Raw genomic sequence first — 18,540 nt, 5'->3', positions numbered from 1 at the left:
GAAGATAATATGTCTGGCTTAGGTTGCTTTTCACATCTGTTTTATTTACTCTTCTGTGTCTTTTTTTTTATTCAGCATTTTTTTGAGCATTATTTGCTGCATTCAGTTTAATTCCTACAAAATGTAAATTTGAGAATTTTCTTTCATGTATTTTTTGTTTGTTTTTCAATTAAATGTTTGAAATAGTTAGATCTTGTGTTCGTTCAAGAACTCAAATTTCAGTTACTGTGATTGCATATTATCTAGACGATATCAAACATATACATGTAAGCAAAAAAAATGGCTCAACATCACATAAAATCCACATGCTCTTTATTAAAGTTTTACAGAAAAGTCAAGAATTTGTAGCCTGGAGCTGGAAGATCCAAAAATGCACCAGGAGAGTTTTATATACAAAACGCCCAGGATCCCTCTCTCCAACACATTATGAAAATAAAGACAAGCAGGAAAAATAAGACACATGGCTGTCAACACCCGCAGAACATTCACTGTAGAAAGAACAACCTCCCCAGTGCATTAGGAAGACAATGTATCAAAGAGAATACATTCTAAAAGTCATCACAAGAGTTAGAGAGCTTTATTTTTTATGGTATTTAAGCTACCTAGTCCATGATATCTTTGCACAAATCCAACAATATGTTGTCAGAATATCTCCGTTCATTCATACACAGTTCATACACAAGGCTCAATAATCTGCTATTGCTGCTCTTCCCAGAATAGATCGAATTCATCAACTCTTGGTATAATTTATAATCTAGGATTTGCAGTAGCACGGTTTACCGTAAATGGTATTACTGCATTCTAACCAAGGGTTTATTGGTAAAATAAAAACAGGATAATAAATTTAAATGGACTAGTCAAACTTAATGAAATTGGGTATCGATGAAAAAGTATAGTGAGGTTAGACTTTGAAGACTATAGCTGCTCTAATAGGGTTTTTTTGTTGAGGATGTTGTATTTCCAACGGCCACTGAGCTTCTGCTTCCTGAGCTATACCCTCCTCCACCCGAGTTATACCCTCCTCCTCCTCCACCTGAGCTATGCCCTCCTCCTCCTCCTCCACCTGAGCTATATCCTCCTCCTCCACCTGAATATCCTCTTCCTCCAGAACTATAGCCTCCTCCTGAGCCATATCCTCCACCTACTCCTCCTCCACCACCAGATCCATAGCCTCCTGTGCCACCGGCTCCTCCTCCTCCTCCTCCTCCTCCTCCTCCTCCTGCTCCACCACCAAAAGTGGATGAACTTCCACTGACCACAGCTAAAATTAAAAAAACATGTATTAGCTTCAATTACACATACATTTAGAACTATACACGTTGATTCTCATTATACATGTTTACTTACAAACGCTGACATTGCTGACAGTGTATCCAGACATTCTGTGAAAGAATAATAAAAAACATATTAAGAATAATTCAACAAGTTGCGTTTTATAGTTACAATGCCTAGTTTCTTTGGTAAATGAATATAGGAGTTTACTGGCAAGATGGCGCAAAGAGGAAAATCCACTGAATTACTCAAATATTACTCAAACCTTGGGTAATGAGCATCCTGGTCCTTTAATAATGCTATATCCTTTTTGAGCTTCCTCCAGTTGTGTGACTGTTGTTATTTTTCAATGTTTTTTTATTATATCGTGATATTGTGGTTTATCAGGAAAATTACTTTTATATTATTAGGCCAACCATGCTAAAGGCTGCCAATCTGTAGTTCATGTCAAATGCTTAAGTTGAATTAACGTAAGACTAGATTTATATTATGTGTTCATAGGTCAAGGATCATTCTCACACTTGATAGAAAATCTCCTCTTGGGCTTGATGGACATTGGTATGAAATTAATTTCACTATTTTGTCCAGTAGATAATGTAGATTGCAAGCATAGATATTGCAATAGTTCTTTAAATGATATAAAAAAGAAAAAATGTGTTTTAGAGTTTACTTTTACTCACCTGTCCTCTTCTCCTTCCAGTAGTTTCCTGTAGGTAGCAATTTCAATATCTAGAGCCAGTTTAACGCCCATAAGTTCCTGACATTCAAGAATCTGGCGAGCCAATTCTTCCTTGGCCTTCTGTAGAGCCGCTTCCAAGTCAGCCAATTTCTTACCAGCATCTTTCAGTGCCAGTTCCCCACGTCCCTCTGCCTCAGCAATTTGCTGTTGAAATCCTGCAATCTGCATTGAGAAAATATATATATATATATTTTTTTTCTTTACAGACCTTAACACATTTCTTCTATAGGAATATGTGACTTTTTCTGTACTAATCTAGAATGGACAATATGTTTCTTATTAGAAATTAATTAATTGGAACCATATAACTATACATTTCAATTAAAAGACTATCCTGATCTATATAGCCATCATTTGTACGTGCAAGAGATGGATTGAATACCTACCTGTTTCTTTACAGCCTCGATTTCCGCTTTTAGTCTCTGGATTGCGCGGTTCAACTCTGATATCTCGTTCTTAGAGCTGTTTAGATTATCACCATGTTGTCCTGCCACTGCTTGAAGCTGTTGGTACTACAAAGCAGATAGAATGTTCAACATTTTCTGTATAATGCTGCACAAATCAAGTCACTAGTGAATGTGAAGCAGGTCATAAGAGAAATACAAATTCTTAGATAAACACAGTATCTATTTCTGTATAAAATATACCAAAATATAGTTGTATTTACAACCTACAGGTATATTTATATGTGTCCCAAAGTTCATGAAATGCTGTATTGGTCTCTACTTTATTAGTGTCCAATAATGTTTGTACATCGTTGCTTCCAATGATGTTTTGTAACAGTTAAAATAGGTTTCTAGTATAAGATATTTACTTTTTACCACCAAAGGATACATAGTTCGGTAGAAAGATTCCTGCATTGACCTTGGCTATACCTCAGTCAGTATGTTTCAAAGAGTCTTTTAAATTGGACACTCCAGGCTTTAGCTTGCTGAAGTGCTCTATGTGTGAATAGTGTGTCCTCTTTTTTTATTGGCCCTTTTATAAATTCATCTTGTTAATCTCCCTGGCTGTCAGACAGCCTGCTATTGTTACTGTTTCTGTTATCTGTCACTTTCTGGTAGTTTAGCTCCGTGGAGCTAACCTCAATAGACAGAGAATTGCTCAGAGCACCTGCTTTGCAGAGACTTCTGATTGAGTTGCATTGGGAAGTCTGTGATTGGACAGCGACAGAAAGGACTGAATTAGAAGAGCAGTGCTTGCAAAGGTTTCAGACAAGAGGTCAGCTTTGAAAGTTGCTTTGAGATATACCACCAGTGAAATAATGCATAATTAAATGCATGCACATTTCAATGTGGATATATCTAGTACACCGATATTTTTATTTTATTATAAATTGTAGTTTGGCAGTGGAGGTTCCAAATGTGTATTAGGAATACATTTTCAGTGGGTGAAGGGTGCTCCCAATTTGTACATTTTAATGAGATTACAGGTGTAACAATAGTGCTTACCTTGTCATTAAATGCTGCCTCTGCCTCTGCCTTACTCCTATCTGCAAGCTCTTGGAATTGGGCTTTCAGTTGCCTGATAAGATCATCTGTGTTGAAATCGCGGTTGTTGTCCATAGACAGGATTACTGAAGTATCTGTGGTTTGTCCTTGATTTCCTGACATTTCCTGTAAATGACATGTCTCTCATTATTGTTTTATTACTGAAATGCAATTCATATATCACAATGCTATTTGTCAATGGGAAAAAAAATACTTAATGATCTAGTAAGCAAAGAACATGTTTCCTATTAGTTTTGAATATTAAAAACACAACCGGAGACTCTTTTTCTGCTGCCATGGCAACACATTCCTTCAAGTTATCACTATGTTCTCTTGGTGTCACATGACCACAGACTAGAATTAATCAGGCTGGGCAAAAACATTAAAGTAAAGCATTTCATTTTACATTATCAAATTATTTAATCCAGACAGGTAAATGGAAACTATCTTTTAACCACAATAATGATATCATAATTTTATATATATATATATATATATATATATATATATATATATATATATAGATCAGTAATAACAATTTACATTGGATCAGTTAGTAAATTGTCTGGTTGGAAGAAACATTCAAAGCATCAACACCACTGCGGGTTTTGTTGTGCTTATGGTACTTGGAACATGCTTTGTTGTGCTTATGGTGCTTGGAATGATTTTTTTAATTTTTTAATTACTATAACAATTACAGTTCAAATGACTGACACAAAAATTAAAAAAATTTCAAACCACATGTTATTGCTATTTAATTGGACTTTTCTGTTTTTAAATGTAACGGAAATTAATAAAGTCCCATGAAACATAATGTATGAAACAGTATCACACACATTCATTGCACTGTTTTGCTGCAGAGTTTGGAGGACTCTTTGTTTCCTAATTCTCCCCAAATAAAACATGTCCATATTGTTTAAATTGAAGAGGACGAATTCTTACGGTCTCGTACAGAGTCGTCAGGAATTCAATTTCACTCTTCAAGAGATCCACCTTGGTCTCTAGTTCTACCTTGTTCATGTATGCAGCATCCACATCCTGTAAAAACAATACATATATTACTTATTTTAAGCACATCATGGTTTACTAAATGTTTTAACTAGATATTTTACATTTTTGCTCAAAATTTCATAAACCGCTTGTGTTATCTTTCCACAATATAGCAATACTCCTATTGTCAGCTTATGCTATGGTATAGGGACATTTTAAGGAAGTGTCCATTTCATTATTCATTACTGATGATCTTAGGCAATCCACCGCTTCCTCATAGGGCAGTGTTGGGGCACAAGTGCGTATGTGCACCAATTGCAGAGCATGGATACACAAATGTCCGTTCTGCAAGGATTACAAGAACCACAATCAGGAAGTTCCTCTAGTGGCTGTCTGAGTCGACAGATACCATATTTGGTATTAGACTGCAGGGGTAGTCTCCTTGCCCCAGGACCACTATTTTAAGCTGCAGTGGTTCTGATGCTTAGAGTGTCCCATTAAGTGCCAGATACACCAGGCCCGTCATTTATTACAAAGGTACATTTTAACTTTGGTGTCATAGAGAGATCACCCATCACATGGTGGTAAAATACAGTTTTGCAATAGGTTGTATCATTTATATATATGATTAGTTTCCTAGTCATTAAAAAATAATTGAACAGTATCTCACCTTCTTAAGCACCACAAAATCATTTTCTGCTGCAGTTCGTTTATTAATTTCATCTTCATACCTACATAGAGAATATCATAATTTCAAAATGCAAGTTTGCTGGTTACATACATTTATCAGCAGATAAATATTACTGATGCTATATTGCAATTGAACATTATCGATCAAATTAGCATTTCCCATTTAAAAAATGTTGAACTAGAAAACAATATATATATTTTTCAATGGATTTGTGGTGTTTATAAAAAGGACACACAAAACATACTTTTTCTTGAAGTCTTCTAGTTGGTCTTGCATATTCTTTAATTCATTGCTTAAACGCCCCTTGTTGCCTAGTATGCTGTCAAGCAGCCTCTGCAGATTGCTTATGTAGGCTTCAAAAAGGGGCTCTAGGCTGGGTTTCTGTGAGCCACCTTTCTGCCCTTGCTCTTGTAAAAGGCTCCATTTTGTCTCTAGCACTTTGTTCTGCTGTTCCAGGAATCTAACCTGTAATGAGTCATGACATATTTTACTAAAACAGAAAGAAAATCACTACATAAATATGTTCATGAAACACATTTAATATTGAAACATATTTTGTCTCCCACTAATTCAATACTAGTATACGTTTTTATTTTAATGAAATGTTTGAGAGTGGACTCTCACATTAAACAACTATATAGCACATTATACAACATTAAAACGTTCTGCATAATTTTCTACTGTAAATAAGCCCAAAAACAAACTACAATTTTTGGGATTTAAAAAAAGATACTGATAAATTAATACATTATTTTTCCAACAAATGTATTATGTCCAGTCTTACCTTGTCAATGAAAGTAGCAAATTTGTTGTTGAGTACTTTAATTTGTTCTTTTTCTTCTGTTTTATTCTTTGAGATGGCTGGGTCGAGGTCAACATTCAATGGTTGTAAAAGACTTTGGTTAATTGTGACCTCCTGAATTCCACCAGGTGGGCAAACTGGAAAGCCAGGGTCACCTCCAGGTCCGCCCCATCCTCCTTGCCCACCGAAACCACCACCAAATCCTCCTGCTCCTCCACCACCTCCACCAAATCCACCTCCTCCTCCGCCAACTCCACCATATCCTCCACCAACTCCACCATATCCTCCTGCTCCTCCACCACCTCCACCATATCCTCCTCCGCCACCTCCACCAAATCCTCCTCCTCCTCCACCACAAAATCTTCCACCACCACCACCATAAGCTCCCCCAACTCGAACGCTGGTTGCGCTAACTGCAGTTCTTTTATGCCCACCAAGCTCAATTAAACTTTGTCCTCCAAAGTTGCCACCCAATTTAGACCCTACACTTATCCTTCCTCCACCACCTCCACCAACTGAGCAGGAGCTAAAGCCTTTGCCACCTCCCCTAACACCACCACCACCAACACTTCTCCTACTATATGCCATGATGTTTTCTGAAAACAATATTTAAAAGGGAACAAGGAAAGCTTTGTAAAGGAACAGAAGTGATGAAGGAGTCTGTGCCCCTTTGCTCAGAGACAGAAAAAAGTCTCCCTTTTTATCTGATTGAAAACATGGGTTTGGTTGCATGGGTGTCAGAAGACCAGCTTACTGCAATAGTGGGTTTGGCGAAGCTGGCAGCTACCCATAAATCTGCTAAACCGATCACACCTATGGGAAATTATTGCTTTGTTTGCAGTACTCATCGTATTGTGCCTTTGAGTAAAGAAGTTGAATGATCATTGTAACTATAATATATATCCCTTCTGTTTGTTTTCATTAAAAACAAGGTTGTCGGCTTTCTCACTATAACTTTCACAAGATCATTAGCATACTGTGAAATTTAATTAAAAAAAATCTACTTTCAAGTGCATGTAATGATTATGTTAAAATGTAAATTGCATATGCTTGAGATGATGACAGATAAGTAGAGAGTAAATGTTAGCAGTTTACCTTGACTGATATAATCACAGGACTAAACATATTTATTATATTTGCACTAAAATTCCATCATGTCCTAGTATAAAGCACTAGCTTAAAACCTGTAGCTATTAGTTATAATAACAATGTAAAAAAACACTAAACAATATAAAATAAACACTATATTGTTTGGGGGAATTGTACGTCACAGAAACAGTGACAAAACATCCATTCATTTTATATTATACCACTTTCAGGGTGCTGCATTATAAAGGAAGGAAAAAAAGAGAGCTGATTGGTGTGTGGGATTTCAATCTTGCTCCGTGACTAGAAAATGGAGAAAAAAGGGTGAATTAATAGCAGACCTACCTAACTTTACCATAATTAAACAAAGCAACACAAGTTAAAGTATGCTTAAATATTTAATAATGTAATAATAATAATTTAATAATACTAATAATACGAATAATTTAATAATCCATTCACCCTCTTTTCTCCATTTTCTAGTCACGGAGCAAGATTGAAATCCCACATTTTTCCTGGACACACCAAGCTCTCATTTCTTCCTTCCTTTATAATGCAGCACCCTGAAAGTGGTAAAATATAAAATGAATGGATATGATCTGTTTGTAGTGTGCCATTTCATAAAAAAACATTAAAGGGATACTATAGTGCCAGGAATACAAAATTGTCCCCCACCCCCACCAAAGTCTCTTGGTGCTGGGTTACGGCTCCGCCACCCCCGACATTAGTGATGAGGGGGTGCTAATGCACGGCAAGTGCCACGCGCATTAGGCCCTCCCAATAAGAAAGCATTGAATCAATGCTTTCCTATGGGGAAATAGCTGATGCTGGATGTCCTTGTGCAGAGTGTGAAGACTTCTAGCATCAGTTACCGCACCAAAAGTCCGTTAACAACCAAGAAGCGCCTCCAGTGGCTGTCTGGTAGACGGCCACTGGAGGAAGACTTAGTGCTGCAATGTAAACATTGCAGTTTCTCTGGAACTGCAATGTTTTACACTGCAACACTAAGTGCAAAAGGGACCGTGTACCCAGACCACTTCAATGAGCTGAAGTAGTCTGAGTGCCTAATGCCTATCGTGTCCCTCTAATATCTAAGTTTAGGCTTTCCTAGTCCTTTAAGTATAGAACTATCTTATCTGGCATTCTCTCTACTAAAAAGTTTGTAAACATGTCTCGTCCAGGGCCTCTCAAATCTGTTTTACTTTAAGGTGCATACATGACACAGTACAGAGGATTGTAACATATTGATAGACATGGAGTCACACAGAATAACGGTGTTGGCTAACAGGTAACATCTAGGCATGCAATAATGCATCATTAGTTCTGAAGGTAGGAGGACATAAATAATGCTGCATGTGCATAATGCATACTCAGGAGATCATCGTTCTTAGGATGGGGTCCTTAAGTTCGAAACAGCGTTTGGGAGCTATGAACAGTGTAGTCGCCAAAGGGGGTACAGGAGACCTTTGCAACCTTAAATTTTTAATAGCTTGACACTATGAGGTACTTCCAGGAAGTACTACTCAATTGTTAATTCAAGAACATTCAACATAGGGATAAAGGGGGGCACAGAATATATCATATGAACTAAACTACAAAGTGAGATGCTTGCTCTATGAAATCGTTTTGGAGTAATGCAGCACGCTTGCTTATCACTCCAGTTTATTACCCTCTCCCTGATGAGGGCTAATCCCGTCAAGTGGTCACTCCTATGTTTAGGTGGTGGGGGGGGGGGGTTCTGATGTGTACTGTCGTGTAAGTAGTGTTCAGGTGTCCACCAGATTTCTATGTCCATCTGACCAGATCCTTTTGTACTGCTCCAGTGTGCCTGCAATGGTGTGCAATATCTTTTCATACTGTTTTTGATAGCCAGTGCGGGGTTGGGCCTGGTAGTCGATTTCCAAAGGGTGGCTACACAAAGTTTAGCTGCAAGTGTGATGTGGATGGTCAATGCAACTTTGTGTTTCGCAAACATTGTGGGCATCATATGGGGGAGATAACTACTCTATCTGTAGGAGAAGTGGGTCTCTTGAATGCAAGCAATAGACATGTGCGCCTCACGTATCTGTCGAAAAGCAAGTCTGCGCTTCTGAGGGGTATTAAGGCCATGGGCGTTCAAGGACAGTGCATAAAATTTTTGATAGAGAGTCATCTGTTAAGGCCAGGGGAGACCCAGAGCTAACCCAGGCATCCACTCCCTTCCCAGCTCCCTTCCTGTAGAAATTTTAGGATAAAAGTCCTTGACTGTCCCCTTCGTGCCCATTGCATAGGATAGAGTGCATCTCATACATACCGAAAAAACAGTAAAAAAGAAAATACAAATTATAACAATAAAGGTTACAAACAAAACAAAAGTATATACATTTCAACAAGCATGTAATCATTATGTGGAGACCGGCCATCGTGTGAATGCCCCTCTCAACATGAGGGGGAACACCGATGGTGAGTGTATCATCTCAGAGCGGGGGGGTGGACCTCAGATTGGCGGCCTTGTGTGTACAGGGCCCCACCCCACTCTCTCCACTATATGTACATGGGTGTTTTGTAGTTTCAGATTATACCCAGTAAGGGAGTAAGTAGGGGCGGGTGCCTTTGCATCTCAGGGGGAGGCATCTAAAGGCAAGATGGTTAGCTCAGGAGCCTGGTGGCAGTGTATTGTGGGCCTGTGACAGCTGAGTGAGGCGCTCCCTACATTCAATAGAAAGAGGAAGTAAGGTGTCTAAGGTGACATGTCATGACCAGAGTGTAGTTGACCCATAGAGAGGAGTCCCCTAGAGGTGGCTAACCATTTGTGAAAGTAAGGAAGATGAACTAAACTGTTTTTTTTTAAATGTGTTTGTCAGTGCATCCCTAGTAGGGTGTTCTCAGTGACAAGTGCAGGTAACATGTCCCTCGCGTATAGACTAACAATCTCTCTGAGCCAATGTCTATAGTGCATATTGTCAGTAGCCTGTATCATGTTTTGTAGGGTGTCCATTGCAGGTAAGCTCAAAGATCGCCTCTGTCGTCAAGAGTAGTCCCTCTCTCTAGGGCATAACAAGGTGTCAGAGTAATTTTAGTTTCTGTACTCTTGTCCACTGCGGATTCACTCTTTTGGGGGACGCAGGGGCAGCAGTCGCTGTCTTCGCTGGAAAGAGAGCCCACGTGCGTTGCTTGTCCATGCCTTGGTCTGGTTCATCCATTTTTGTGAGAGACCCATTGCGCCATATCCAGAGCTTTGTGGGGAAACCCCATCGGTAGGGTATCTTATTGTTACGGAGGCATTTAGTGGCGTTGACAAAGTACTTCCTACTGGCCATTGTCATGGCTGAGAGATCTGCATAGAGTGCCACCCCAGCATATGTTGGTGGCATCGCTGTGGCCTTTCTCTGTGCTGTCAGAAGGGCTTCCTTTGAGCTGTAATAGTGTAGCCTAGTAATGATGTCCCTTGGCACATCCTATGCCAGGTTCTTAGGCTTGGGTACACGGTGCGCCCAGTTGAGGCGTAGGTCTGCCGTGCCCATGGTCGGTAGTATGGCTTGGAAGAGCTGCCGCAGGTATTCTGACAGTTGATCAGTAGTGTCGGTCTCTGGGAATCCACGCACGTGGATGTTATTGCGGCGGGAGCAATCCTCCATATCAACCATTTTTTCCACCAGTCGCTTTGATCGGTTTCTAATTTTTGTATCTTATCCACAATTTCATTGTTTACTATGCATAGCTCATCTGTTCTTTCCTCCAATGCGCCCATGCGCGTGTCAACCTCCTGCACCTCCTCGCGGAGGTCATCCACAGCGGATTTGAAATCTGCTTTCATGGAGGAGCGTAGCTCATGCAACATAGCTGCTAGCCTTGTTTCTGATATTGAGAGCTCACCGGGATCAGTGTGCAGCGTTTTCAGAGACGCATCCAGCCTCCAAGGCGTGCTGAGCTTTCGGGGGGGGGCCATATGGAGCTCGGGAGGTCCCTTGAGGTTGAGCACCCTTGCCTTGTGTGGTGAGTGGTGTTCCGTTGGTTGCGGTTTTTAGTTGCTTTTTAGGCCGAGGGGTATCGGAGCTATAGCACTATGTGTCCGACACGGAGAACTGGAAGTTCACCTCCCCAAAATGTTATTCTTAATCTTCTAAAATAATTCATAAACTATACAACCAACTACAAATGATAATTAGCTTATTGTTATGTATTTTTAATTGTGAATATTTATGTAATGCTGTATGAAAGTTCAAATGGTTCTGAACATGTGTACACCTGTATTAGACTGTCTTACCTACAACACAGGCTCCATCTGATTTCATTTTTGAGACATCAAAATTATAAAGTAATTTTCTTGGAACTGATTTTGAAGCAGATCATGAACTATTTTGCGACAAGACATAATTGATCTTATGTGCTTAATATTGAAGGTTCTACATTTATTCACATTAACACATGGTTATTTTTTACAAAGGGCACTTGTTTACTAGCTTTTAACTCTTTATTTATCTGAATAGGTAAACGATATAATTGATAGAAGATGTTTTATATGTGTAAATATATTTGTTTTGGCCGTTTTCCATTTTTGGCTCTAAACAGCGCTGGAAATCCCTGTCGGCTAAATAGCTTTTAACTTGATTAATACATAATAATTACTATCAATCGCTGGATCTAATTAGCATTTATTAAAATACTGGTGGTACTGCATATCTAAGAAATAAATCCTCTGAGAACCTGCTGTAGGGCACTACGTTTATTCAAATAAGGAATGGATCACTAATAATACTAAAATTATAGTAGGAGCAGGTACCACAAGCTTAATTCTCATACTTTTTTTTTATTATTTGTTTATTATTGAGACTCTGTCAAACAGGGTTATTCATTATAACATTAACTGTGAGGAATTAAAAGTAAATTTTACCGGTCGCACATTGTAAACTCTCCTATAAGTATAGAAAGGACTAATTAAGGTGAGGTGTGCAGGAATCAATAAACATCGGCCAGGCAAGAAATCCAAAGATCCCTTATTATTTCTCATGAGACCAATCTGTGAATAACAGCCACTGCAGCCTTATAAGTGTATATAAACCATTGGAAACATTGTACTTAAAAGAAAAGATTCACCCCTAAAGTAAAATCCCAAATTCTCTAGATTTCAATTGACAATAGCAAACCTCAAACATTCACAATAGAGTTTACTTATGGTAGAGTTTACAATACTAGTGGAGGGAGTTCATTCGGGTTTCCCTTGTTTCTTTTAATTTATTTTCTTTATTTCTTTCCTAATTGGTCTCTCCAGAAATCATACTGCCTCTCTATAGTCCACAATGAATGAATAAATGCAAAATATTTACTCTTACCTACAAAGCTCTGAACAACTCTACCCCGTTATATTTCTTCACTAATTCATAGATAAACCCCTCTTCAGCTCCGCTCTGCCTGTGACCTTCTTATGTTCACTGTCCATACCGATTACCTTATGCTTACATCAGAGTCTCCTCCACTTTTCTATACTTTAAGAATTTCCTTAATACCCATGTCTTTAAAATAACCTATGGCCTCCCAAGGTAAGTGTAACTTCTCAAAACATCTCTTACTTTCTAAACCTAATTAGTGGCTCCACATGCCCTTTCAATCTCGCCTTCAAGCTTGAAAAAGACCATCTTAGCCAAAACGTTGCATTTAGGTTTCATTAAATTTTGCTATTTTGATACCTTGGAATGCCTGGAACTTTTTCTCTTGTACATACTGTGTTTGGGACGTAGTGCTGGTTCCTGGTTCAGTTGCACCCAAGATCCTGTATTTGAATGAGTGCAGTTCTAGATTTGGCTCTGCAAATAATAATGTCAGTTTCATTAAAACAACTTAATTAAAAACAGGACTAACATGAAGAAATTTTGAATTCTGCCATTTCTGGTTATTCTTAGAATACACACTTTGTTAACTAACCCTCAGAGAAAGATGCATAGGAGGTAGTTAGTTAAATGAAAGATAAAAAAAGACCACCCTTTTCCTGAATACCATACTCTTCTCTTTGACCTGTGAAAATGCTAGAGTTTCAATTATTTAGACATTTAAAAGGTTACTCCGAGCACTGTGACCCTTCAATGTTTTGAAGTGGTCATGATGCAAGGACCTTATATGTGAAATTAGGTAGTTACTGAGGTATTCCATCTAGTTGCTGGATGTGTAACCCTACCTCTGGCAGATTTCATTAGCGAGCCCAGGATGAGAGTTCTGGGTTTTGATACTGTTTATCTTGTTCATATTCAATTCACATATGCTTATTCATTGCCTAAGAGTGCTCATCTGATGCCATAGAGGAAATGTGAACCGGCAGCAAGGATTGGGTCGACTCCTTTGCTTTTGTAGTGGTCTTCCCATGGGTCCATAAACAGATTTCCATCTGAGTTCTTGAGTAACATGCAGTTTGGATTTTGTCTTTTGTCTAGGTGTACCTAGTGGTTTATTGTGACTAGTGATGTCCCGAACGGTTCGCAGGCGAATAGTTCCCGGCGAACATAGCTTGCGATGTTCGGTCCGCCCCCTATTCGTCTTCATTGAGTAAACTTTGACCCTGTACCTCACAGTCAGCAGACACATTCCAGCCAATCAGCAGCAGACCCTCCCTCCCAAACCCTCCCACCTCCTAGACAGCATACAATTTAGATTAATTCTGAAGCTGCATTCTTTTTTTGTATTCTTTGTTTTTTTTAGACAGAAGTGTGTTATATTTGAGCATGCTAGGCTGAACGTGCGTATATCATGGCTAGTTGCATTGAGGGTATGAGTATATAGCAGTACATTGTTGTGAAAGATGGCTGTCATGTTTAGGGTGTAGCTTGCACGTTATCAACTGTGTATTTATATCAGCAGCTCCACCACTAGTTATAAATCAAGTGTGAGTTGCCCCATGAGATGAGACTAGTGAATAACATAATACATGAAAGGTAAAGGCATGTAAGGAACTACGACAATAAACTCTTTAGGAGGTGAAATAATGACATGTTTAAACGCTTGCTACTTTACGATTAGATAATGTGCAGAGAGCAGTTCATGTGATCAAAGGCATGGTGTGGAGGATCGGCTATAGTGGGACATGCTTGGCAGGCTGCTGTTTACTGCTTGTGCTCATCCGATCCCTTCTGGGCGCCAGGTGCAGACCCTGGGAGTCCCTGATACCTGGAACAACAAAGGCAAGTCTCTGACTGAGTGACGGGTTCGCAGCTTGAGGTGGTGGAAGCTTGTTTTGTCGGGTGGTCGGATCTGTCCCGGTGGTGCTTCACGTCCGGTGCGGGATTGTGGTGGCTTAAGGTGGAGGCGAGTGCTTGACGTGGGGCAGGCTCTGCATTTCTTTTTGTGCCTCCGGTCCCGTCTTCAACGCCTTTTGCATTGGTGGATTTTAATGGGGACTGCTTTGCTTAGCTGTGGTGGAGCTTGTTGGGGCTGTGTTGGAGCTTGTTGGGGCTTCCTGCTTGTTATTTGCTTCCAAAATTGATTAAAGAGTCTGTCCAGCTTAGACTCAATATCCTGCCATGCTTTGCTGGTACCAGGAGGACACGTGGCTGCCGCCATATTGGGAGAGCCGCAGATGAGTATGTCAGCCTGGACGGCTGTGCTCTGTGCGTCCATTAGCTCCAGACAGCCTCTCAGGGGTGGACTGGGATAACCCCCACCGGTCCGAGGGGGGGTAACGGAGCTCCTGCCCGGAAGTAGCTGCTCCTGGGCATCCCAGGATCTGGAGATCGGCCGCCTCTCCCGCCAGGCAACACTTGTCACGCGGAGGTAAGTCAGACTCTGTCGAGTTATTTACCGCTATTAAGCATGTCGGGTCTGTCAGGTAGGAGCAACATTGCTGGGTCATCCCCTTCTGGGGTGAAATTCGCTTGTTGATAGCTGCTTAACCCCTTAAGGACACATGACATGTGTGACATGTCATGATTCCCTTTTATTCCAGAAGTTTGGTCCTTAAGGGGTTAAAGTGAGATATTGAGGGAGCTCACACAAAGTGTGTCTTTCCTCCATGACAGCTAGGCCCCGCCCCCCGGAAGCTGCATTCTTAGTGAGAGGAGGGACAGTGTAGCTGCTGCTGATTTAATAGGGAAATCGATAGCTAGGCTAGTGTATTCAGTGTCCACTACAGTCCTGAAGGACTCATCTGATCTCTGCTGTAAGGACAGCACCCCAAAAAGCCCTTTTTAGGGCCAGAACATCAGTCTGCTTTTTTTTTTTTCTGTGTAATCTAATTGCAGTTGCCTGCCTGCCAGCATGTGTGTCAGGCTCACAGTGTATACTGTGCCCACTTGCCCAGTGCCACCACTCTTATCTGGTGTCACCAGGAGCGTACCTGGAGTATTTGGCACCGGGGCGGATCCTTTATTTGGCACCCCCCACACTTTGAAATGTAAAAACCAACTGCAATTTTTTTTAATGTATTGGGCACTGAACACTGAAACAGACACACACACAGACACACACACAGACAGACACACAGACAGAGAGACACACAGACAGACACACAGACACACAAACAGACAGACAGACATACAGACAGACATACAGAGAGACAAACATACAGACACACAGACATACAGATACACAGACATACAGATACACATGTATAAGTGTGTGTTTGCATAGTGAATGCAGTGTGTTTGCGTAGTGGATGCAGTGTGTGTATAGTGAATGCAGTGTGTGTGTATGCAGTGTGTGTGTATAGTGTATGCAGTGTGTGTGTATGCAGTGTGTGTGTATGGTGTATGCAGTGTGTGTGTATGCAGTGTGTGTGTATAGTGTATGCAGTGTATAGTGTATGCAGTGTGTGTGTATAGTATATGCAGTGTATAGTGTGTGCAGTGTGTGTGTACGCAGTGTGTGTATGGTGTATGCAGTGTATAGTGTATGCAGTGTGTGTGTATAGTGTATGCAGTGTATAGTGTATGCAGTGTGTGTGTATAGTGTGTGCAGTGTACAGTGTATGCAGTGTGTGTGTATAGTGTGTGCAGTGTATAGTGTATGCAGTGTGTGTGTATAGTGTATGCAGTGTATAGTGTATGCAGTGTGTGTGTATAGTGTGTGCAGTGTATAGTGTATGCAGTGTGTGTATAGTGTGTGTAGTGTGTGTATAGTGTATGCAGTGTGTTTGCATAGTGTGTGCAGTGTATAGTGTATGCAGTGTGTGCAGTGTATAGTGTATGCAGTGCATAGTGTATGCAGTGTGTGTATAATGTATGCAGTGTATAGTGTGTGCAATGTATAGTGTGTGCAGTGTGTGAATGCAGCGTGTGTGTATAGTGTATGCAGTGTGTGTGTATAGTGTATGCAGTGCATAGTGTGTGCAGTGTGTGTATAGTGTATGAAGTGTGTAGTGTGTGCAGTGTGTTTATAGTGTGTGCAGTGTGCATGTTGTGTGGAATAAGTGCTGCCACTTACCTGCCCGTCCTGTTATTTCCCACTGGACGTAGCGATCCTCATAATCTGAACACATCATTCCGTTACATGGAGTCTTGTTTCTTTGTTTAACTGTTATTTAACACATTTTGAAATTGGAGTTTATGAAGCCTTTGCCTCAATTGTGAATTCATATTTGGTGAGCATACGACTCAGCAACATCTTGATGCATTGCTAAATTCTACTTTGGAAGATTAATAATCTGGGCTACAGGGAAGTAATGACCATTACATTCAAATGTAATGTTGAAAAAAAGACAAAAGGCCATCAAGTTCAACCTTAAAATTCATTATTTTATGCTGTTGATCCAAAAGAAAGTAAAAGTGTCCAATTACACCAGAAAAAAAAGGGGGAAATGCTTCTTGACTCCAATCAGATTTTCCATTGGATCAACAACCTGTTTACATATATATCAATTATGTCTTTGAATGTTCTGTTTATGCAAAAAAACATTGAAGCTTATTTTGATAAGACAAAACTTTCAGGCAGATAATTCCAAATATGTATTGTTCCAACACAAAGATCCATTTTTTCTCTGTAAGCTAAAATGCCTTTCTTCCAGTCTCAACGGGTAACCTCTTGCCTGTCGAATATTCTTGCTAAGAAACAGGTTAGCACATAGTGGTTTGTACTGACCCTTTATTTATTTAATCTTGTGGCACAATAACATATAAAATCCATAAATATATATACAACCACTTAAACTTCTTGAAATTATCATACAGTAAAATAAATTTTTTGGTGTGAATCAGATTTTATTTCTTTTAGCATTACAAATTTTCAATGAGAAAAATCTAATTTTCTTCTCAGTGAAGAGAAAACATAAGCGTTACAGTTAACTTAAAATAATTTACTAAACATTGAATACTTACAGAGGGCTGTAGAGTGGGTCACTCTGGACAGATTTAACTTGGTGCTTTATAAGATTAGAGTCATAATTCAGAGCCATCAGTAACGAGATCAAGCAGAGCAACAGATACCATAATACTCAAGGAGAGCTGTGAGTGCATTGTAATCAGTATTTATGCTTTGAGTAAAGACCAAGAGGCCATTATGGTTTCCAGTCAGCAATGAGTCTTTTGGAAATCAGTGATGTTACACTAACATAGTAACGTGCCTAAATACTGAGGTGGTGGCAGCACAGAAAATTGGGCATATGAAAAAGAGGGGGTAATCAGGTGATCCAAAGTCAATAGTGGGTAGTCTGGTGCTGACTCATATAGCACTGAATTTCATGTTAGATCACTCGATGGTGCTTAAGTTACCCAAAGTTAAATTGGAAATTGTTGAAAGTTCACCAAAATCCCTCTGTACATTTAAATTATATCTTGTTAAGAAAAAGTAATGTCTCCAAAATAAGGTGACTAGTTATTTAGCAACATTACAATGTCAATGATAAGAGATCTCTTGTACCTCGAAGTGTGGGTTGTAGTATGCTGAAGTATTCTTCAAAGAAATTCTGAATAATGGAGTCAATGTTTTTTCAATACAGTTGTATTTGAGGGTGGTCCCACCTAAAGTGTAGGAGAGAACCGGGAGCAGCATGGCAGCTCCAGAAAACATCATTGTGAGAGGGCTCAATTATTTTCATCCTTTGTGGTGTGTTATACCACATGGCTAGTATTTTGTAGGCTGTTTCTTGGGTCCTTCATGAGAGGAAACAGTGATGAACCAGATCTTATATATTTTGCCATTGGATTGGTATAAAGGATTTGCCTATAATCGACTCCCATTTGGCAATGTGTCAATGTGGTGGGGTGATTTGCTGGGTTTATAAAGTAGCATATTAAATTAAGATACAATGACGCAGTGGGTCTAGCTCTATGCATAGATGTTCGATGAGGGTGTGTCATGTATTCATCCGCTTATAGAAATGTGGTTAATGACATTTACTGTCCACACAGGAAAAGTTGTGCCGAGCAGCAACCTAATCCACAGAAGGGTTAATGCTGAGCAGCAATTATGCAAATGAAGCCTGGTAACTGACTTTGGGGTCAAAGGCCAGTTACAGCCTATCAGAACTAAAGGAGGGGTATTTAGGCCCAGTTCTCATCCTGCTCAGTGCCCT

At 39.8% G+C, this 18,540-nt stretch overlaps 1 protein-coding gene across 1 annotated transcript; it reads right to left on the bottom strand.

Annotated features, from left to right (window-relative positions):
- Positions 1-295: 295 nt before the first annotated feature.
- LOC134570121 (keratin, type II cytoskeletal I-like) lies at positions 296-6,652 on the bottom strand. The gene is made up of 9 exons (XM_063428484.1): positions 5,967-6,652; positions 5,427-5,647; positions 5,162-5,222; positions 4,444-4,539; positions 3,463-3,627; positions 2,398-2,523; positions 1,953-2,173; positions 1,348-1,382; positions 296-1,261 (listed from the first exon to the last, which is right to left on the bottom strand). Exons 1-9 carry the CDS (start codon positions 6,570-6,572, stop codon positions 927-929), a joined length of 1,866 nt encoding a protein of 621 aa, XP_063284554.1. The 5' UTR covers positions 6,573-6,652; the 3' UTR covers positions 296-926.
- Between the last annotated feature and the right edge of the window lie 11,888 nt (positions 6,653-18,540).

Source organism: Pelobates fuscus, chromosome 1 (assembly GCF_036172605.1).
Source record: "Pelobates fuscus isolate aPelFus1 chromosome 1, aPelFus1.pri, whole genome shotgun sequence".
In the NCBI taxonomy this organism is placed as follows: Eukaryota; Metazoa; Chordata; class Amphibia; order Anura; family Pelobatidae; genus Pelobates; species Pelobates fuscus.
This window is presented reverse-complemented; position numbering and strand designations above follow the sequence as displayed.

What these genes read in the sequence shown, in the direction of transcription:
- LOC134570121 (XM_063428484.1), bottom strand. Translation starts at nt 6,572, where the DNA reads ATGGCATATAGTAGGAGAAGTGTTGGTGGTGGTGGTGTTAGGGGAGGT. An exon ending in TTGCTACTTTCATTGACAAG is followed by an intron (nt 5,648 to 5,966) that starts GTAAGACTGGAC and finishes GACTCATTACAG; the next exon opens with GTTAGATTCCTGGAACAGCA. An exon ending in CTGGAAGGAGAAGAGGACAG is followed by an intron (nt 1,383 to 1,952) that starts GTGAGTAAAAGT and finishes ATTCTTTCACAG; the next exon opens with AATGTCTGGATACACTGTCA.